The 23,417-nt window shown below is 44.1% G+C and overlaps 1 protein-coding gene and 1 long non-coding RNA gene across 2 annotated transcripts in view; one reads left to right on the top strand and one right to left on the bottom strand.

Annotated features, from left to right (window-relative positions):
• LOC117354418 overlaps positions 1 to 10,315 on the bottom strand; it is a 29,780-nt gene extending 19,465 nt beyond the window's left edge. Inside the window, exon 1 of the long non-coding RNA XR_004538205.1 lies at positions 10,236 to 10,315. This is a non-coding gene — a long non-coding RNA (uncharacterized LOC117354418). The remainder of the gene's footprint in view (positions 1 to 10,235) is intronic.
• Positions 10,316 to 10,359: 44 nt separating this feature from the next.
• The window catches only part of ANKRD28 (ankyrin repeat domain 28), a 425,075-nt gene continuing 412,017 nt past the window's right edge, over positions 10,360 to 23,417 (top strand). Inside the window, exon 1 of the mRNA XM_033930721.1 lies at positions 10,360 to 10,730. Within this exon, the coding sequence (XP_033786612.1) occupies positions 10,704 to 10,730 (27 nt within the window). The 5' untranslated portion in view covers positions 10,360 to 10,703. The remainder of the gene's footprint in view (positions 10,731 to 23,417) is intronic.

The following is a 23,417-nucleotide window of genomic DNA, read 5'->3' on the forward strand; positions in this document are numbered from 1 at the left end:
TGCACATCCCCAGATTCAGAAAGGGGTGCAAAAAGGGTCGAACAAAAGACCCAGTATGGATGACTAAAATAGTGAAGGAAGCGATAGGCAATAAGAAAAATTCATTTAGGGAATGGAAAAAGGACAAAACTGAAGGGAACCAGAAGGAGCACAGGAAGTATCAAAAAGAATGTCACCGTGTGGTTCGAAAAGCCAAAAGAGAGTATGAAGAGAGGCTAGCCAGGGAGGCGCGAAATTTCAAACCGTTCTTCAGATATGATAAAGGGAAACAGCCAGCTAGGGAGGAGGTAGGACCGCTGGACAAAGGAGACAGGAAGGGAGCGGTGAAGGAGGAGAAAGAAGTCGCAGAAAGACTCAACATGTTCTTCTCGTCTGTATTTACAAACGAAGACACAACCAACATACCGGAACCTGAACAAATATTCAATGGAAATCAAGCAGAAAAATTAACATCCATGGAAGTGAGCCTTGATGATGTACACAGGCAGATAGAAAAACTTAAAACTGACAAATCCCCGGGTCCGGACGGAATCCATCCCAGGGTTCTGAAGGAATTAAAGGAGGAGATAGCGGAACTACTGCAGCAAATATGCAACCTATCCTTGAAAACAGGCATGATCCTGGAGGATTGGAAGATAGCCAATGTCACGCCCATCTTTAAAAAGGGATCAAGAGGTGACCCGGGAAATTACAGACCAGTGAGTTTGACCTCGGTTCCGGGGAAACTGACGGAAGCACTGATTAAAGAACACATCGATGAACATCTGGAAAGAAACGAACTTTTGAAAACAACCCAACATGGTTTCTGCAGGGGGAGATCGTGCCTAACGAACTTATTGCACTTCTTCGAAGGAATTAACAAACGGATGGACAGAGGAGACCCCATAGACATCATATACCTTGATTTCCAAAAAGCCTTTGACAAGGTGCCTCACGAACGTCTACTCCGGAAACTGAAGAACAATGGAGTGGACGGAGACGTACATAGATGGATCAGAAACTGGTTGGCGGGTAGGAAACAGAGGGTAGGGGTGAAGGGCCACTACTCGGACTGGATGGGGGTCACGAGTGGTGTTCCGCAGGGCTCAGTGCTCGGGCCGCTGCTATTTAATATATTCATAAATGATCTAGAAACAGGCACAAAGTGTGAGATAATAAAATTTGCGGACGATACAAAACTATTTAGTGGAGCTGGGACTAAAGAGGAATGCGAAGAATTGCAAAGGGACTTGAACAAATTGGGGGAATGGGCGGCGAGATGGCAGATGAAGTTCAACGTTGAGAAATGTAAAGTATTGCATGTTGGAAACAGAAACCCGAGGTACAACTATACGATGGGAGGGATATTATTGAATGAGAGCAACCAAGAAAGGGACTTGGGGGTAATGGTGGACATGACAATGAAGCTGACGGCACAGTGCGCAACAGCCGCTAAGAAAGCAAATAGAATGCTAGGCATAATCAAGAAGGGTATTACAACAAGGACAAAAGAAGTTATCCTGCCATTGTATCGGGCGATGGTGCGCCCGCATCTGGAATACTGCGTCCAATATTGGTCTCCGTACCATAGGAAGGATATGGCGTTACTCGAGAGGGTTCAGAGGAGAGCGACACGCTTGATAAAAGGGATGGAAAACCTCTCATACGCTGAGAGATTGGAGAAACTGGGTCTCTTTTCCCTGGAGAAGAGGAGACTTAGAGGGGATATGATAGAGACTTATAAGATCATGAAGGGCATAGAGAGAGTAGAGAAGGACAGATTCTTCAAACTTTCGAAAAATAAAAGAACAAGAGGACACTTCGAAAAGTTGAAAGGGGACAGATTTAAAACGAATGCTAGGAAGTTCTTCTTTATCCAACGAGTGGTGGACACCTGGAATGCGCTTCCAGAGGGAGTAATAGGGCAGAGTACAGTACAGGGGTTTAAGAAAGGATTGGACAATTTCCTGCTGGAAAAGGGGATAGAGGGGTATAAATAGAGGATTACTGCACAGGTCCTGGACCTGTTGGGCCGCCGCATGAGCGGACTGCTGGGCATGATGGACCTCAGGTCTGACCCAGCAGAGGCATTGCTTATGTTCTTATGTTCTTATGAGTAGGGAGAAGACACAGAAGTGAACTGGATGGAAGGAGGGGGGATAAAGAAAAAAAAGGAACATGCTAGATTGGTGAGACAGATACCAGATCTGAGGGGAGGAAAGGAGGAGAGAGATGCTAAAAACTACCTGGGGGAGGGAAGGAAAGATGGAAGGTAAGAAAACAGAGATGCAAGACTATGGGGGGAGCGGAGGGAAGAAGATGGGTGCCAGACCAATGGGGTAAGGGGTGTGGAGGGAGAGATGGAAGAGAGAGGCACAGTAACAGAACATATGGAAGAGGCAGAGAGAAGGCAGACAGTTGATGTAAGGAATTGAATGAGGAGAAGATGAGGCAAGCAGAAAAACAGACAACAAAGGTAGAAAAAGAATTTCTATTTATTTTCTTTTTTTTGCTTTAGGATATAATATAGTTACTTACCCTAACAGGTGTTATCCAGGGACAGCAGGCAGCTATTCTCACATGTGGATGATGACATCCACAGAGTCCGGATGAGGATAGCCTCGCAAATAGACTTGCTTGTAGAAAACTTAGAAGTTTCGAGTCTGCCGCACCAGGCATGCGCGAGTGCCTTTCCGCCCAGCACAGGGTGCGTCTCCTCAGTTCAGATAGCTAACAGAGAAGCCAACCAGGGGAGATTGGTGGGTCCCTGGATAACACCTGTTATGGTAAGTAACTGTGCTTTATCCCAGGACAAGCAAGCAGCCTATTCTCACATGTGGGTGTCCTCCAAGCTAACCAGAATGGGATGGTGGGAGTGTTGGCAACTTAGGAGAATAAATTTTGTAATACTCTCTGGCCAAAATGGCCATCCTGTCTGGAGAAAACATCCAGACAATAATGAGAGGTGAAAGTATGAACCGAGGATCAGGTAGCAGCTTTGCAAACTTCCACAATAGGAGTGGATCTGAGGAAAGCTACTGAAGCCGCTACTGCTCTGACTTTGTGAGCTGTGACTCGACTCTGTAGATGTAGTCCAGCCTGAGCAAAGCAGAAAGGGATACAAGCAGCCATTCAGTTGGAGATGGTACGCTTAGAAATTGGATGTCCCAACTTGTTTGGATCGAAGGAGACAAAAAGTTGAGGATGGTTTGGTGCGTTCCAAGTAGAAAGCCAAAGCACGCTTACAGTCCAGAGCAGGGATCCCTAAAGTCCCTCCTTGAGGGCCAAATCCAGTTGGGTTTACAGGATTTCCCCAATGAATATCCATTGAAAGCAATGCATGCACATAGATCTCATGCATATTCATTGGGGAAATCTTGAAAACCCGACTGGATTCGGCCCTCAAGGAGGGACTTTGGGGACCCCTGGCCCAGAGTATGAAGAGCTGATTCTCCAGGATGAGAATGAGGCCTTGGAAAAAACACTGGAAGTACAAAGGATTGATTGAGATGAAATTCTGAAACCACTTTAGATAAGAATTTAGGATGAGTAAGGAGGAAAACTGTGAAAGGTGGGTCAGCAACTAAAGCTTGCAGTTCACTGACTCTTCGAGCCAGTCGTAGAGGTAGGGAAATACCTGAAGACCATGGTTCCTTAGAGCTGCTGCTACTACAACCAGGCACTTGGTGAACACTTTGGAAGAGGAAGCCAGGCCGAAGGGCAGCATTCTGTATTGATAATGCAGATTTCCCACCCGAAATCTGAGGTATTGACGGGAGGCCGGATGAATGGGAATGTGAGTATAGGCCTCCTTGAGATCCAGAGAACCAGTTGTTCTGCTCTAGAAGGGGATAAAGAGATGCCAGGGACAACATTCAAAATTTTTCTTTGACCAAAAATTTGTTGAGAGCCCCGAGATCCAGAATGGGCCGCAGATCGTCCGTCTTCTTCGGAACAAGGAAGTAACGGGAGTAAACCCCCCTGTTCTGCTGGTCCAGAGGAACTGGTTCGAAGGCATGGAGATGAAGCGGAGCTTGAGCTTCCTGAAGAAGAAGGGCGGTCTGGGAAGGTTTGGAAGGATACTCTCTTGGAGGAAGCTCTGGTGGAACCTGAGTGAAATGAAGAGAGTATCCTTCCCTGATGATGGTGAGTACCCAGAGGTCGGAATGTAATTGACCTCTATCGATGGTAAAAAAGGTGGAGACGACCTCCTATAGGGGGAAAAGAAGGCAGAGTCAGAACAGTGGAGGTTATGCTCTGTTTTAAACATTCAAAAAGGCTGAGTAGCCTTAGGTGCAGCAGAAGGTTGAGGTTTTTATTGCTTCTGAGGCTGTTGTTTTTTTAAGAGGAGGACGATTGTAAGGAGCTGTCCTCGGAGCAAAACGCCGTTGATAGATAGGAGCAGGGCATGTAGGTTTGGCTTTGGCTTAGGTCTAACAATAAAAGCAAAGGATTTTTCATGTTCAGACAATTTCTTGGTGGCTGCCTCGATAGATTCATCAAAGAGGTCATTGCCTGCACAAGGAATATTAGCTAAGCGATCCTGAAGATTAGGGTCCATGTTAATGGTACGAAGCCAGGCCAGGCGACACATGGCTAAAGAGCAAGCAGCTGCCCGGGCAGACAACTCAAAGGCATCATAATATGACTGAAGGAGATGTAATCGGAGATGTGATAAAGAAACAAGGACTTCTTGAAATTCAAAGTACTTTTGAGTATCCAAATAAGTCAAGAATTTTGGTAATAGAGAAATGAGGAACTCAAAATAAGTAATAAAATGAAAATTATAATTGAGGACTTTAGAGGACATCATAGCATTTTGATAGATGCGACGTCCCAATTTGTCCATAGTTTTCCCTTCTCTTCTAGGAAGAACAGTGGCATAAACCTTGGAAGGATGGGACCTCTTCAAGGAGGACTCGACTAGCAGGGACTGATGAGATAACTGTGGGTTGTCAAATCCTTTGCGATGTACAGTTTTATACCTAGAGTCCAATTTGCCTGGAACAGCCGGTATGGTATAAGGGGTCTCCAGGCATCGACCAAAAGTCTGAGACAAAAGCTTATGAAGAGGAAGCTTAAGTGACTCTGCCGGAGGTTGAGGGAGATGCATGACTTTGAGGTACTCCTTAGAGTATTTGGAATCAGCATCTAATTGAAAATCCAAGTCAACAGCCATCTGATGAAGAAAAGATGAGAAAGATAGCTGATCTGCCAATGCTTTGCCTCGAGAAGGACTCGAGGACATCGAGGAAGCCTGGGTTGAGGATGAAGCTTCGGCAGGAAAAAAGGCATCAAAAGAATATGGAGACTTGGACGAAGCAATCGAAACCGCTGTATCTTCGAGGTTCGGAAATGGAGATCTCGAGTGAAGAGTCAGCGGTCTAGGCGAAGTAGGAATAGAGTGAGGCTTAGTTGAAGAGGGACGTTCTTTAGAAGAACAACTTTGCCTCGATGAAGGCCTCGATTATCGATGAGAATGGTGCTTGGAAGCAGATCTCGAAGATCGAGGAGACTTCGCCTCGGAGACAGAAGCAGCCGATGCTACGAAAGAATGGATAGGACTGGAGGCTGTAGATCGAAGCTCCAGAGGCTTGATGGAGGAACCTCGATGCACTCCCAAAGACTCTGCTCCTTGTATAGAGTGTGAAGATTCCTGCCGAGGCACTTGCAAAGATTCTGCTCCTTGCTTCACGTGCTTGGATGCCAGACCAGACACTCGCAGACTCTGCTCCTTGCAAAGAGTGTGTAAGCTCAGACTGAGGCAAAGGAAGCGGCTCGACCTCAAGGGAGTCTGCTGAATGCCCAGGCTGGATGAGAGGAAGAAGCTTCAGTCCCATATTAGTAAGGAACTGAATGAATTGCTTCTCCAACATGGTCTGGAAAGAAGCTGGCAAGGATGGATCCGCGTCTGAAACCGGACCACCTGCTTTGGCTGGAGGTTCCACCGAGGCAGTGTAAAAGTGCTTCGACTTAGAAGTCTTAGACACCTTAAGCACCATCGCTGGAACTTTCTGCTGAGCTATCTGACCTGAGGAAACAGGGGAAGATACAGCAGGTGTCGTTGAAGAGAGAGTCGCTGCAAACGACGAAGGTCTGATGAGGCTTGAGGTGGAAGTAGTAGAAGCAGGAGGAGTCTTGGTCGAAGGTGAGGCCTAGGGCGCCTTCGATGTCGAGGGATCGGAGGAAGAATCCATCCCGAACAGGTTCTCCACCAAAAGATGATGACGTTTAAGGGCTCGAGGTTGAAGAGTAGCACAGTGCTTGCACGACTTCGGGTGATTTTCCGGCCCAAGGCACTTGAGGCACCGACGGTGTGGGTCCGTAAGGGAAATCGCACGCTGGCACTGGCTACACTTCTTGAAGCCCGTGACAGGCCGGGACATAGAAGGAAAAATAGCCACCGCAAGATTGAAGCTCTTGGGCTGTGGCCGAGTGGCCTGCCCTAGCAGATGGACGGAAGATTGAAAAATTATTATTATTTTTTTTTTAAACTAGAAATAAAGGAAATAAAACAAGAACAGCGATTTGTGAAGAAAAAAATACAAACTGCGGTTCAGAGAAGGCACGAAGTAACAAAGTTAAATGCAGAGAGTCAAAGACGGACTTCTCGGCTCCGCGGAAAACTGAGAACTGAGGAGACGCGTCCTTGCTCAACTGATGAAGCCTCCATTTGAGCCAATTGACAAGGCTCATCTGAAATATCTCACTTGGAAAATGCTATTCCTCATTGCCCTCACTTCTGCTCGACGAGTCAGTGAGCTGAAAGCTTTAGTTGCTGATCCACCTTTCACGTTGTTTCATCATGACAAAGTGGTCCTACGTACTCATCCAAAATTCCTTCCTAAAGTGGTATCGGAATTTCATCTCAATCGATCTATTGTTCTTCCAGTGTTCTTTCCAAAGCCTCATTCTCATCCTGGAGAAGTAGCTCTTCATATTCTGGACTGTAAACGTGCTTTGGCCTTCTATTTGGAATGCATCAAACCACACAGAACTGCTCTTCAACTTTTTGTCTCCTTTGATCCAAACAAGTTGGGGCACCCTATCTCTAAGCGTACCATCTCCAATTGGATGGCTGCTTGTATCTCATTCTGCTATGCCCAGGCTGGATTGCCCTTCCATAGTAGAGTCACAGTCCATAAAGTCAGAGCAATGGCAGCTTCGGTAGCTTTCCTCAGATCTACTCCCATTGAGGAAATTTGCAAAGCTGCTACTTGGTCCTCGGTTCATACTTTCACATCTCACTATTGTCTGGATACTTTTTCCAGATGGGATGGACAGTTTGGCCAAACAGTATTACAAAATTTATTCTCCTAAATTGCCAACACTCCCACTATCCCATCCTGGTTAGCTTGGAGGTCCCCCCACATGTGATAATAGGCTGCCTGCTTGTCCTGGAATAAAGCAATGTTACTTACCGTAACAGGTGTTATCCAGGGACAGCAAGCAGCTATTCTCACAACCCACCCACCTCCCCTGGTTGGCTTCTCTGCTAGCTATCTGAACTGAGGAGACGTGCCCTACGCTGGGCGGGAAGGCACTCGCGCATGCGCGGTGCGATCGACTCGAAACTTCTAGTTTCTATAAGCAAGTCTGCTTGCGAGACTTCCGCATCTGGGCTCCGTCGATGACGTCACTCATATGTGAGAATAGCTGCATGCTTGTCCTGGGATAAAAACTCGTTATAATGGTCTTTAAGGGACCTGGAAAAACGGTACGTTATATTCAGAGATGCATTTTTAAAAAACTTTATTTAGGTCAACTTGAAACAATGTTCAATCAGTGAACAACAGTCACTGCACAACCATATCAGCAATATCAAGAACAAAACTCAGCAAAATATTGGTATGGCACAAAATGATTGCATAGCCAGAACACTAAAAGATGTTCTATAGCATTATGTCATACTGTACTGGAAAGAAAAATACTCTATCATTTTCTTCTGGGCTGCATTTTGATACTATATCACTGCCATGCCACACGCCTTGTGGGCGGAGCTTGCATGTTCTTTATAGCCGAAGAAAATTACAGCTAAAGTGGCTCTCGGGACCAAAATAGTTGACCGTTATATACGAAAGTCCGTTATATGCGAGTCCGCTATATCTGATGATTTTCTGTATGTTTATAATGGCGCTCGGCCAGGACCAGTGGACCTCGTCCGCTATAGGTGAGGTTCTGTTGTAAGTGAGTCTGTTATAACGAGATTATACTGTATGCAAAAATCCTACAGGATATAGCGCTGGAAATTATTGAAGAAACTTTAAATATGACTAATTCCAATCACAAACAATGCAAATTATGTTTCCCTAAAATTATCTAGAGCCATAGACAAAATATACATCTGGGCCACACTCAACAAACATAAGCTAAACACAACAAAAACCAAAATTCTTTAGTTTAACAACATCTTACAATCTCTGAAACAATCACACTGCCTTCAGGAACTTCTCTAAATACAGACAAAACCTCTGAGTTATACTTGACTCAGCCCTATCCTAGGAACCTCAGATCTCCAAACTTATGGAACCCCCCCTTCCCCAACCAGCTTTTACTGTATGACTAGACCAGTGTTTTTCAACCGCTGTTCCGCGGCACACTAGTGTGCCGCGAGGTGTTGCCTGGTGTGCCGCAGGGCCGCCGGGCCCGGAGCTGACAGGGGGCCCGAGGCAGGGGCGCCAGTAGCTCGCCAAGGCAAAGTGAGTCGATCACCCAGGACTCACTTTGTCTTGGCGATCTAATCTATCGAGCAGATAAGTCTAATTCTCCCCGACGTCAATTCTTTAGTCGGAGAGGAAGTTCGGCCCAACCAATCGCTGCCTGGCTGGGCGGAACTTCCTCTCCGATTGCAGAATTGACGTCAGGGAGAGCATGCGTCGGCGTCGGCTTTGGGGCCTGTTATCCATTGGTGGGTCCTGTTCCCCGATGGCAGCGGCAGTGGCAGTGGCTTGGGGAACGGCAGGGAGAAAGAAAGAAAGGGGGCAGGCAGGGAAACAGAAGGAAAGAAGAGAAACAGAAAAAAGAAAGAAAGGTCAGGGAGAGAAGAAGAAAAAGTTGGGGGAGGGAATGAGGTGTGGAGGAGAGAAAGCATACAGGCTGATAGAAGGGAAGAAAGATTGGATGCACAGTCAGAAGAAGAAAGTGCAACCAGAAATCACCAGACAAGGTAGGAAAAATGATTTTATTTTAAATTTAGCAAAGTGGAGGCAGTATTACCACAGTTTTCAAAGGAATTTGCCCAAATAACTTAATAGTTAACTGGGTAAATTCCCAGAGATGAAAACTTCCCTTCACTTACTATGCACAGTTCTGAATTTATATCTGCTGTCTATATTTTACAATATGGTCTCCTTTTACTAAACCGCAATAGTGGTTTTTAGCGCAGGGAGCCTATGAGCGTCAAGAGCAGCGCTGGACATTCAGCGCAGCTCCCTGCGCTAAAAACTGCTATTGTGGTTTAATAAAAAGGATGGAGGGTATATTTGTCTATTTTTGTATGCTATAAAAACCAAATACAGAGAGAGACTGAGAGCCGTTGACGAAGAGCTACGTGTGTGTCTTTCTTCGATTCCAGCCAGAATATCAGCTTTGTGTTCAGCCAAACAGGCCCAAGTTTCGCACTGAATAAAGTATTTTATAATTTTTATTTTGTAATAAAGTAATTATAAAATACTTTCTTTGTGTTTATTTGATTCCTATTCAAGAGAATTACTTTATATATAGTCAATATAGGCAGAGAGTTAAATTTTTTAACATTTTCTAATGGTGGTGTGCCTCGTGATTTTTTTCATGAAACAAGTGTGCCTTTGCCCAAAAAAGGTTGAAAAACACTGGACTAGACAACTAAGGCTAATCAGATCCTATTATCGAGACCATCACTTCGCTAAACTGTAATGAATATCACGAGAAGTCCATGATTGGTGTTAATTTAATTTTATGAAAAAATTAAAGATTAACAACTGTGTACCTTGCTATCTATCTTTGTATTTGACAGAAACTGTAACAAAGATATCTCCTTGAAACACTATAGGGTAGCCAATGTCTCTTCTTTGTTACAGTTTTCATCATACATAAATCAACCAATGTTTATTTGGGGAGTTTCCTCCCCCCCCCCTTAGGCACTAGTAGAGCCTACAATATAATAGGGCTCTGATTGTCAGGACCTATAGAACCTGGAATATAGCGCGATCCCTTCCAAGTCTCCCTCGACTCAGTAGACCGCTAACCAAAACAACCGCTTCCCACCAGGCTCTCACCTTACGCCCCGCCTCCCGCCAAGCTCCTGCGGTTACTCTTCCTCCGCCTACTTCTAGAGGCAACCAATCCTGCCGCTCTTTACTTTCTCGGCCCTCGCGTGCCCCGCCCCCTCTTATAGGGGAGTGTAACAGGTGTTTTGCCCTATCAAGTGAGGCCTAGTGACGCGACTGGCCGCGAGCTTGTACGGTTCAGCCGCGGTTGGTCCGTTTCGAGGACGGAGGGGAGGAGTGGAGTTGCCGCGTGTGCGCCTGCGTATACGCGCACGCACGAGAGCGGCGCGGAGAGCCGGGAAGCCGCGGCCGTTCCTGACAGGAGCTTGTGGTGCGCTGACAGGAAGCGGCGGTGGCAGAGGCAGAAGGACGAGGGGGATCTCAGCCAGGCCTGACAAAGGGACTCGGCTAAGGCGGACAGAACGGACGGCAGCGGCGGTGGTGCCGGCTCCGAGGGGGCGCTCCGTCAGGGGCAATATGGTGTTTCTGAAGCTCCGGGATCAGGTGTGTTTGTGTGTCTTATGTGTGAAACGCCCCGCTGGGAGTTATTCTGAAAGTATGCGAGCTCCGGGTGCAGTGGCACGCAGGCCTCTGGGGCTCTGTGCAGACGCACCGAGTCCTATTTACTTTTTTGGGAGCGAGAAGAAGGCCGGGAGCGTAGGTGACTTTAGGAAACGAGCCCCGATAGCCAAGGTCAACGGAAGTAAAATAATTAGGACGGACCACCCTGCCGCTGCTCTATGGAAGATGTGGCAGCGCTCATCTCGAAAGGGACATCTGAATGGGCCTGGGTCATGTCTTGTACTGCGGAAAGACCTTATAATATGTTAAAAAAACACAGGTACTGTCTTCCACCTGTGAGGCCTCATCTGGCGTACATGTACATGAGCCTGGGCACAATACAGTGTTCCTGGGGCGAGCGCTGGAGCTGCAGTAGGTTGGGGGGGGGGGGGGGGGGGGGTGGGGGAGTGGCATGCATGCATGCATGTCTGGAGCAACAAGCACCCTACCTTTATTAGAGATGTGTCTTCATATGTTTTTCTCGCTGTCGTTAATCAACTTGGTTTTGTAGACGAGCGAAGTGGTACCAGTTTTTAAAGGGCTTCTCGCCAGCTCTGCTCCACTTTTAAATGTAGCTTCATAATTTGCCTTGACCACTGACTTGTAGAATTTCCTTCCAGCATATGTTTTAAAAAGGTGGTGTAATGGGGTCACTCACTAGTTGATTAATAAAGACATATGATAATGTGATTGTGAAAAGCTTGGCTTTTGTTTCCTTTATCTTAAACGTTTTTCACACTGGGGAATTCACTAGCAGGGATTCCAGAATAATTTTTGTGCTGAATCTTAATTTGACAGCTCCTTTAACAGTTTCTGCTCGCAAATATGATAGTCTCTTCTCTTTTAGTACAGTTTCACTGGTTGCCTATTGAGGCTAGAACAGAGTTTAAAACTGTATGTATTGGTATTAAAATTTTGCATGGTGCAGCTCAGATGTATATGATCTACTTCCAGAATTGTGCCAAATGTTCACTGTGATTCACATTGATTTTGCATTTCTGAAGTCCTAAAGGAATCAGAATGAAAAGGATGTTTACTTCCTCCTTTTCTTATCAAGCCACAAACTCTGGAATTCATTACCATGAGAGATCAGACAGAAAATTATTTGGTCATTAGGAAAGCAGTGAAAACTTTTTTTGTGTGGCATATATTACTTTACCTGTGGTATCTATGTGATTCTTAGGTATGTCTAGTTTCTTCATGATCTGCAGAGAACTCAAGTTGGATGTGGAATTGTAATGTAATGACACCTGCATTTAAGGGAGACCAGGAGCATAGCCTCCACCAACCTTATTTTTTACAAGGTCTGAAAATTAAGTTCACAAACTCATCTAGAAGTGCTACATACCTCATTGCTGAATATTACTACAGTCACCTTCAAAATACTTCCCTTGGGAAGCTATGCACTACTGTCAGCGCCTAGGCCACCCTTCAAAGCAATTTTGAAACTCTTTTTCTGGAATGCCCATCGGAGCTGTCATTGTATTACCTTTGATGTCCTGAATATCATAAAAATGTCTTCCTTTCAATATTTCATTTATCTTCAGGTAAAGAAAAAGTCATTGGGGCCAGATCAGGTGAATAGGGAGGGTGTTCCAATACAGTTATTTGTTTTCTGGCTAAAAACTCCCTCACAGATAATGCCATGTGAGCTGGTGCATTGTCGTGATGCAAGAGCCATGACTTATCGAAAAGTTCAAGTTGTTTTTGTCTGACTTTTTTTTCCACACAGTCTTGGTTCATAATGAACAATCCCTCCGATATCAAAAAAGGTTAGCAGCATTGTTTTGGTTCTTGATTTGGACTGGCGGAACTTTTTTGGTCATGGAGAATTGGCTGACTTCCATTATGCACTTTGATGGGTTGTATTGACACACTCACGTTTCATCATCAGTGATAATATGACCCAAAACATACAGCCTCTTTTACAAAGCTGCACTAGTGGCTGCACTGCGCTAACACCAAAGAGATTTAAAGGGCTTCAGGGCTGTTGCCGTACGGCTTTGTAAAAGAGGCCGATAGTCTTGCCTCTCCAAAAGGTTTTGGCAAACTTCAACTCTTCTTTGCTTTTGTTCATCGGTGAGCTCCTTTGGGAGCTTTTTTAGCACACACCTTTCTCTTATCAAGACTTTCAGTTAAGATTTTCCTGTTTCTGTATCTTGGTCTGCTACGCTTCTCACAATCAGCTGAAGATTTTGACACACAATTCGACAAAGTTTTGCAATGTTTTCGTCAGTTCTGCTTGTTATTGGCCACCCTGACCTTTCTTCACCAGTGATACTTTCTCTCTCCTCAGAAAAATGTTTAAGCCATTTGTTCCCTGCCATTTTCTTCATGGCATTATCTCCATAAACTTGGACAAACATGTCCCCGATTTCACTTCCACTCTTGCCAAGTTTAACAAGAAATTTAATATTCGTTGCTGTAATTCAAGGTCTGACATTTTTACGACAGCACACACAAACACAACAACAATAATGAATTCATTCAGCAAGACACTGCCACATGTCGACATGAACACAGCTCTGAGACACTGATATACCAAGGTTATGAAACTTTACCCAGTTGTTTGTACAGTGCTGCCAACATAAGCACACGGAGGCAAGTTCATGAACTTAATTGTCAGATATTGTATGTTGTTAATGTCAATTCATTTAATTATTTTATTCCCTAAGCTTGAAACAAGGAACATTGCAAAAAATCTCTTGTTTATATGATTGGTTCAGGGGTTGATACACAGTCATTATTAGGTTTAAATAAAAGCTAATTATTTAAGAAATGTAGCTTTAAGTATATTTTTTGTAAAGGTTCCAACCATAAAGTGATTTTTCTGGAGTACACTTCTCCCTCAATATTCGCGGGGGTTAGGGCAGAGCCGGCCCGCAAATATTAAAAAAACGCAAATAATATTCGGGCCAGTTCTGACCCACCTCCCCACTTTCCCCTGGAATTAAAGTTGTATTTTGGACCTTCCCCATCTCCCTCCCGCTTTCCCTGGAATCCCTTAAGCCTTACCTGGTGGTCTAGCAGTTTTTCGGGGCAGAAGTGATCTTCCTACACTCCTGCCCCGTGCAGATCACTCATAGGAAATGGCTGTTGTGAGCTCCCGTAGTCTGCCCACTCCCAGAATTTTTTTTTTTAAGGCCGCCGTTATCACCAGGCTCTGTCTCCCTTCTCCTCCCTGCCCTATCATACCTCTGCCGATCCGTGGTGCAGGTGCAGCGGGTCCTCTGCCGTGGTGGAGGTGCAACAGGCAGGAGCAACTGTTCAAACTCCTGCCCTGCTACTAACCATCTGCATGATTGAATTTCATCATCTGAGCGGCACGAGCAGCAGCGTGATTTGGCGCTGCTTCTCGGTGCTGAGCGGCTTCCTTACTGGCTCCTGCGAATTCTCGCGTATTGCGTGGACAAACTTTGCCCTAAGATGTGTTGCTTATGTTTTAGCCAAAGCACGTACAGCTAGTTAAACCAGATATTATTTGTATGCCAAAGTTTTCCTATTAAGCACATAAGCAGTGCCTCTGCTGGGTCAGACCAGAGTCCATCATGCCTAGCAGTCCACTCACGCGGCGGCCCATCAGGTCCAGGACCTGTATATTAATCCTCTAGCTATATCATTCGATCCCCTTTTTCTTCATGAAATTATCTAATCCTTTCTTGAACCCCAATACCGTACTCTGTCCTATCACACCCTCTGGAAGCACATTTCTGGTGTCCACCATCCTTTGAGTGAAGAAGAACTTCTAGCATTGGTTCTGAATCTGTCCCCTTTTAATTTTTCTGAATGCCCTTTCGTTCTTGTAGTTTTCGAAAGTTTGAAGAATCTGCCCTGTCCACTTTCTGTATGCCTTTCATGATCTTGTAAGTCTTTATCATGTCCCCTCTTAAGTCTCCGCTTTTCCAAGGAAAAGAGCCCCAGTTTCTCTAATCTCTCAGCATATGAAAGATTTTCCATACCTTTTATCAATCGTGTCGCTCTTTTTAGAACCCTCTCGAGTATCGCCATATCCTTCTTAAGATACGGCGACCAATATTGGACGCAGTATTCCAGGTGTGGGCACACCATCGCTTGATACAACGGCAGGATAACTTCTTTCGTTCTGGTTGTAATACCTTTCTTGATAATACCTAGCATTCTGTTTGCCTTCTTAGAGGCCGCTGCGCACTGTGCCGACGGCTTCATTGTCTTATCCACAAGTACCCCCAAGTCCTTTTCTAGGCTACTTTCACCCATTATTACCAGTCCTCCCATCGTATAGCTGTACATCGGGTTTCTGTTTCCTGCATGCAAGACTTTACATTTCTCTACATTGAACTTCATCTGCCATCTCATTGCCCACTCTCCTAGTTTGTTCAGGTCACTTTGTAAATCTTCGCAGTCCTCTTTAGTCCTAACTATTGACTGAGATCTTCAGAACATTATTAAGAAACTTTGGGCAATTTCATCCTCCCATTACTATTTCAGAGAGAGAAGCCTGAATCGCCTATTCCTGCAATAGAAATCTTAAAGAAAGATTTGTTCTGTCTACTCTACCAGTTTTTCATCAAGAACCAGCTAGTCATCTAGGACAGTGTTCTTCAACCTTTTTACACCCGTGGACCGGCAGAAATAAAAGAATTATTTTGTGGACCGGCAAACTACTAAGACCGAAATAAAAAACACATTTTTGCCCCATCTCTGCAAGCTCGGTCCCTACAAACCATCTGATCCCATCTGCACAAGCCTCAGTTATGATTTTATATTGAACATATTTTATTAAAGTATAAAAAGAAACAATATTCTGTACAATTGTCATTTTATAAATATAAATATTCAGAGCAAGGACCAACAAAACCCCTGTCTCCCCTCCCTTTCACATATATCCCCTCTACTATCAAGAAAACTGAACAAGCCAAATTATTACAGAATGCTACACAGAAATATCATGCTAACAGAATACTGCAGTCACACATGATAGGAATAGTGTTAGGCTTTGCAGTCCCCAGTTATGTCTCTAGCAGGATATATATTTCAAATCTGATATATTGTAATGACAAAATAGAAATAAAATGATTTTTTTCTACCTTTTGTGGTCTCTGCTTTCATCTTCTTTCCACTCTTCCTTCCAGCGTCTGCCCGTTCCATCCACTGTCTGGCCTCTCCCCCTTCCATATGTATCTGACTTCTTTCTATGCCCCTCTCCACTTTCCATCCAGCCTGTGCCTCCTCTCTCCTTTTTATATCATTCATTCCAGCTTCACTGCTTTCTTCATTTTTATCTCTCCTACACCAGATCTAGCATCTTTATCCCTCTCTCATTTCTCTGCTGACCCCCTTTCCAGCATCAATCTCTCTCTACTTTCTCATTTCTGTCTCTCCCCTTTCCCTCCTCTAATCTCCCTGCCAGCGGTTTTCTTCCTTTTTTCCTTCTCCCTTCCCTCCTCCCCCCTATCCAACAGTAGCTCTCTTCCCATCCCTTTCCCTCTTCCCCTCCCAGCAGCATCTCTCTTTCTACCTCCCTCCAGGTGCATTAGCAGCTCTCCCTTTATCCATCAGCTTCCCAGCCTCCAACAGTGGCTTCCTCTCCTTCCAGCAGCTCTCAGTACTTGCCTGCAGCAGTGATTTCCTTAGGCAGCCTTGGGTCCGTTGCCGCCTCTGAGGAAAGGGGAAGTTGCCAAAGTGAATCACTGCCCTGGTAAGTACAGAGCTGCTAGGAGAGGAGACAGCCACTGTTGAAGGCTCCCCATGATCTTACTCCTGCTGTGCCCTGCACATTCGCGACTCCCCCAAGCCGGCAAAAACAGCTTTGCACCGCAGGCCCTGCCGCCCAAGACGAGCCGGAGGCCCCTACCCGCCGCATCCTGCACGTGGGCAGACTCTCAGCACAAATGCTGCTAATGGCCCCAATCGACACGCTGACCTCCCCGCGCACGCTTACCATCTCCTCTTTGCCTACACTTTCCCCGCGGCCCTCTTCGGCGACTCGGCAGGGGCAGCGATCAAAACAGGCTGCCGATACCGGGATCTTTCTTCTCTTGAGTCCCGCCTATTTTGTTTCAACTTCCTGTTTCCGCATAGGCGAGACTCACAGAGGGAATGCCCGATGTCGGCAGCCTGTCTTGATCGCCCGAGGCTGGAAGGAACAGAAGATTTCCGAACACCACTGAGGCAGGAAATTTAATGGCGTCCATCTCGCTGGTCCTACGCCGACTGGCAGGAATTTTCTGCGGACCGACACCGGTCTGCGGACCGGCGGTTGAAGAACTGTGATCTAGGATATTTTTCTGTAGTTCTTGTTTAATTTGTAAGCACTGCATCATAACAGCAACATTTGTACATCTGACGACTAACTGTATTTATAAATTGTAACCTTTTTCTGATTGCGATTCATCACAAATTATTTATGTCATTCAATGTCCTTGCAATTTACTCAGTGTGGGAAAGACTAACCCTCTTTTCTGTTAAAATGCGCTAGCAGTTTTTAGCGCAGAGAGCCGCACTGAATGGCCCGTGCTGCTTCCGATGCTCATAGAGTTCCTGTGAGCGTCGGGAGCAGTGTGGGCCATTCAGCACGGCGCTCTGCGATAAAAACTGCTAGCACAGTTTAATAGAAGAGGGGGGTAAATGATGCATTACAACCAGGATAATAGAACATAGTAGTGGTATTGTTAGATGTGTATGCTCAACCCCTATTTTAAATCATTGGTATTCCACAAACCACTCATCTTCAGATTTACAATTTTTTGTTAAGTTAATTCAGACTAGATGGAGAGGGGGTAATATTGATAAGTTACTTTTTAAAGAAGAACAGTGTTATATTTTTGAATTCAACATAGTAATCCAACATGGTTTAAACTCAGAATTAGATTTAAAACTCTTTTGTGAAACGTTCCTTGTTCCCATTTTCATCCTGATTTTTCTTCTTTTTTTTGAGAATTTTTCCCCTTTTTGTTTTCCTAATTACTTTCTCTTTCCTATCTTTCATTTCTTGTCCCTCCCATTCCTTTATTCTTTCACCTAGTTTCTTCTTTTTTTCTTTTCAGTTTCATGTCCAATGGCAGATTTCACTTTTTTTATTTTCATTTATATCTTCATGGTTTCATTTCAATTTACTGTATGGTTTAAAATTCAAAGATCGCTTCTCCAGTACATTCTGGTAATTGATCTTGATGTCACTACACGTGAATTTCACTTTTTTTTTTTAATTTTGAAATTTCAAATAATGTTTAACATAACAGGATATGGAAACATAACAAATCATTTTACGTAATTATTATCATTACAAAATCAGAAATTCCATCTAGTTCTCATTAAAAGAAGAGGTGCACTATTTAATAACAGAAATCTATTTCAAAGAAAAATTAAAGGAAGAAAACATCTTCCTTCTATATAAGCATCTTTGTCAAATCAGGCTCCTCAATTTGAAAATAGCTATCTCAACCAACAAAATATATAATGCCCCATTATTTTTGATCAAGAAATTGTATCGATTGAGCCGGATCCTAAAAAATATAATCTGTATTTTGAAAAGTCACCAAACACTTGCAAGGGAACTTCAGAAAAAAATGTGGCACCCAGTTCCACAACTCGAGGTTCCAAGGCTAAAAAGCCCTTCCTTCTGAGTTGGATCGATCTTGCCACATCAGGAAACATCTGAACTTTAGCTCCACAAAATAAAGCATTTTTGTTTTTAAAATAAAGTTTCATCGTCGATGCCTTATCGCTCTCAGTCAAGAAAGTTACAAGTTAGGTAGCTCTCATCTGTATTACATCTTGGGAGTCTTCTAAAAAATCTGTCAGATCTATGTCAATAGATCCTAACTGATCTAGTTCCTTGCTGCCTTGATACTCTTTGTTTAACTGGTATGTAATAGAGAGTAGAGATAGGCAGGCACTGTCTCAGAATTCTGCATACCCAAAATCTCACCAAGATACTTCCGAAAAAGGATCTCAGGTGAGATTAAATGAATTTTAGGAAAATTTATTATGCTTAAGTTTTTTGACCTAGCGGCATTCTCCATTACTTCCAGCCTTAGGTGAATAGTATGTAAATCTTTCAATGCAGACATGGAGAATGATTGTAGGTTAACAACCTTTTTTTCCATAGTTGTCATAGTGGAGTCTAAAACCTTAATATTGGAATCTACATTCTCCAGTTTTTCTACAACTTCTCTAGAAAATTCTTGTGATTGAGGTACAGCCGTTTTCAATAATCTCTCCATCCTCGTATTAAGCATCCAAATATCTTTCAAGGAAACCTCTTCCGGAGTTTCATCTGAGTCTAACAGCCCCTCAATTGAGGTAGTGAAACTTTTTGACATTTTTGAAAAAACTATACCTGTTTTGGCTGAAGGATCAGTGGCTTCAGCAGAAGCTCCAGGATCAACTTTGGGTCCTGTTTCCTCAAAGGATTTAAGGGGGCGAGGAGGAGGAGTTCGGGAGAACTAAGAGAAATTCCTGAGATCTATTCTAATCTTTCTGCTGTTTGTGGGGGTTCTATAAGATGACGATCCATGGGACCTATCATTACAGGTGTAGAAACTCTTTCCCTTTTCTAAGTAACCTATCTAAGTAACCAAATTATTAAAGAAAAAAAAAAAAAAAAAAAGAAGAGGAGAATAACACCCATAAATGATAGTTATCAAAACCAGTAGACTCTACTCTCCACTGTTCTCCACGTGTCTCCAAAGGGGTTCTCAAGGGGAAAATCATGCCCCTTAAGACAAGCCCCTTTGGACATGCCCCTGTGGCCGCACGCCACTGGTACTTCGGTGTTTTCAGCCTGTTGGAGAGGACCCCAGGAAATAAAGTTCAGCAAAATAATCTTCTTCAGGGGTCCCTGATAGTCTTAAGGTAGTAGATACGTGGAAAAAAACAGTCCAAAAGTGCAAATGCGTGGAACTCTGCAGAGAACGCGCTACATAAACCAAAAGTATTTTGGGTCCCATGCTCTCGGTGGATTAGGTTTTTATGTGGATCATTTTATTTCTATGTGGATTGCTTACATTGATTTTGGAACTTTTAAATTTTCAATAAAACCCATTTCAGGAACATCATCACTCCACAATGTTTCTTGGTTTCTTCTGGATTTTCTTCTCTGTGGATATCTCAGGGTCAATTTCTTTGTATTAGTTACCAGTCATCACTGAACAATGCATAATAAATCATTAGGCCAACAAGCTTATTTTTAGCTATAAGTAGCACAGTATGTATTTTAACTTCTCTCCACGTGCAGTTGCTCACAATTCAGGTTTAGATGGAAAATTAATATAAATTCTGTACTTGCATTTTATGTATTAAATTAAAAATCATTGAGCGACCTCAAAATGTTCACCAAAAGACTTATAATTTGGCACAATTAACAGTGGCCAGACATAGAACAAAAATAGACTTGTGGAGGTCATGTCGCATGATTTTTTTGGAACAACCCTAAGGTGCAGTATATCTCTGTCCCTAATTTTGTTTTAATGACTAGTGTAACTAATGATGTAACCCTAAATACTACTAAAGGAGTGGTTGGGATTCATGCTCCTTGAAGTGGAACTGATATACAATACATAGAGCAGTGTCTGCTGTAGCACACTAAACGAGGCCAGACTGGAAGGCACCTAGAAGTCATCATGCTGACATCTGCGCACGTGCGAAGGCCCTGAGCCATCGAGGTGTGTGTTTATGCTCAACAGAGAGGAGAGGTGCCGGTGCTGGCTGTCTACAAGATGTGCCTCTCTTCGTGAGAGGCATGTTCTGTAGATAGCCAATGCGGCAACTTTCAGCAATCTCGTTGCGGCACACAGTTTGCGATTCACTAGTTTAGAAACAATGAAAACTTAATCTTAGATATATTTGTGTATAGATGCATCAAAAATTTCTAACAGAAGGGTTTCTGCTGGTGTCAATATTCTCCCATTCCACTTAGATTAAGACATGTTTAGAAAGGCATGTTCATAAGGTCCTATTTCCAGTCATCTTTTGTCATAAGGTCCATGGATATTAAGATATAATCAGGCCGTGATTGGGTTGAGTGTGCGATTGAAAGATATGTACAGTAGAATCCCAGTTAACTGGCACTCAACCAATCGGTAAAAGAAAAATCGTCTCCCGTGCTCCTGACCCGACAACCCCCCTTCCTCCAGCCCCAGCATGGCCTTTCCTCTGCTGTGTCACTTCCGACATGGCAGAGGAAAAGACCCTGCTGGAGCTGGCCACAAGCAGCCTGTTTAAAGCACTGCCTCCGTTAACCAGTTGCTACTGCTTTGGAAGAGCTGCAGGTAAGAGATACATACCACCTCATTTCTGTCTCTCCCCTTTCCCTCCTCTAATCTCCCTGCCAGCTGTTTCCTTCTTTTTTTCCTTCTCCCTTCCCTCCTCCCCCCTATCCAACAGTAGCTCTCTTCCCATCCCTTTCCCTCTTCCCCTCCCAGCAGCATTCTCCCATTCCACTTAGATTAGAGGAGGGTGAGGGGGTCCATCGGAGGGCAGACTCTGTGTGTGTGTGGGGGGGGGGGAAGAGGAAGGAACATGTATGCTGAATCTGCAGGGTGAAAGGGAGGGGAAATGGATGCTGGACCCATGGGGGGGGGGGGAAAGATATGGATGCTGGACCTGCAGAGTGAAGGGCACACAGCATTCACAAAGCTGTTTTTGTCTTTGTCTTAATTTGGTTTTATATACTATATTTCAATATTAATTTCAAGTCAATACAGAGTTTATGGTATGGATTATAGTGCTAGTTAGGCGTATTTTTAATAGTAATTCGCAAGCAACCAGAAACTACTTTTATCTGGCATCTACCAATCCCCATGGGTGCTGGTTAACTGAGAGTCTACTGTGTAATCATGTTCTAAGGCAGCGTTCCTCAACCTTTTTACACCCGGACCCGGACCGGCAAACTACTAAGACTGAAATTTTAAAAAAAACAACCATTTCCTCTCCGTCTCCGCGAGCTCGGTCCCCGCAAACCATCTGATCCTATCCGCACAAGCCTCAGTTATGATTTTATATTGAACGTATTTTATTAAAGTTTAAAAAGAAACAATATTATGTACAATTGTCATTTTATAAATACAACTATATAGAGCAAGGATCAACGAAACCCCTGTCTCCCCTTCCCTTCACATATATCCCCTCTACTATCAAGAAAACTGAACAAGCCAAATTATTACAGAATGCTATACAGAAATATCATGCTAACAGTATACTGAAGTCATACATGACAGGAATAGTGTTAGGGGAGTGCCCCCTGGTCAGATAGAGCCCTAAGCCAGCTGGAAGCTAAAGAAGCACTGTCTGGGCTTTGCAGTCCCCAGTTATGTCTCTAGCAGGATATATATTTCAAATCTGATATTATTGTAATGACAAAATAGAAATACAATTCTTTTTTTCTACCTTTTGTTGTCTCTGGTTTCTGCTTTCCTTCCAGCAGTCACAGCCACAGAAAAAATAGTTAATGTCTTATTAAAGAAATGACAATTTTGCATGAGGTAAAACTCTTTATAGTTTATAAATCTTACCCTCCTCCCCGAAGGTTTGCATGTTCCCCCCTTCTTTGCAGCGTCCTCCTGCTTTCCCCCTGACCTCCCGGTCTTAGTTTCAGCTAATTACTGCAGCCTGCAGAGAGGATCACCAGTGCTGTAGTGTTCCTTTCAGGCTGCGTTCGGCCTCGTTCCATCTGCCGCAGTCCTGCCCCTCCTCTGACGTCGGGGGCAGAAAAGCAGCAGAGGGAACATGCTGCTGAGGATGACTGCAGCCTGCAAGGATCGCTACTGCACCGGCATTCCTCTCTGCAGGCTGCGGTAATTATCTGAAAGTAAGTGCAGGAGGCCAGGGGGGAAGCTGGAGGACGCTGCAAAGAGCGGGCAGCACTAGTACAGACCAATGGTCACAAAATTGTACCTAGTAGACCGCATGTGGCCCCTGGGCCGTGAGTTTGAGACCACCGCTCCACATGGTGATTCTGCTGCTTCATGTGGACACAGTTTACCTTTTGGTGTCGCCTACAGGACTTTGCTCCAAACATATGTCCTATGTCGTTAGTGTATTACTCTTTTTTTGTCTCTCTTACTAAAAAAAATAAAATAAAAATTGAGAGATAGCAAGCAAAAACACTTTAGTATGTTCTTATTTCAGCTCTATCAATGCCCTCCAAGTGCCTTTCAGCACCATATCTCAAGATGTCAATGCTTTATATACCTTTGGATACCATCCCTTTGGCTACATATCCATTGCTTTCTTGCTTCATAAAGGGCCTCATGATGTCAAAGTCTTCGATCCAACCTCCTCCATTGACTAAAAAACCCTCAGGTTGTCCTCTTCACTTCATGAAGTCTCCATTTGAAATACTTGTGACTTTATCTCTCCAATGCCTTACTTAGGCAGTAGTCTTCTCCCTTTGCATCACTGCTGTGCACTACTAAGTCTGAGGATTCCAGTCTATCATACATAATACACTTTACACAACATTTTTTCAATATAGAGTTGCTCTTCTCGCACATCTCAGCTTCCTACTAAAGGTAGTCTCCAATTTTCATCTTAGCCAGTCTATAGAATTACTGGCTGCTTTCTCTAGACCAGTGGTTCCCAACCCTGTCCTGGAGGAACACCAGGCCAATCGGGTTTTCAGGCTAGCCCTAATGAATATGCATGAAGCAA

This window comes from Geotrypetes seraphini, chromosome 2 (genome assembly GCF_902459505.1).
Source record: "Geotrypetes seraphini chromosome 2, aGeoSer1.1, whole genome shotgun sequence".
Lineage (NCBI taxonomy): Eukaryota > Metazoa > Chordata > Amphibia > Gymnophiona > Dermophiidae > Geotrypetes > Geotrypetes seraphini.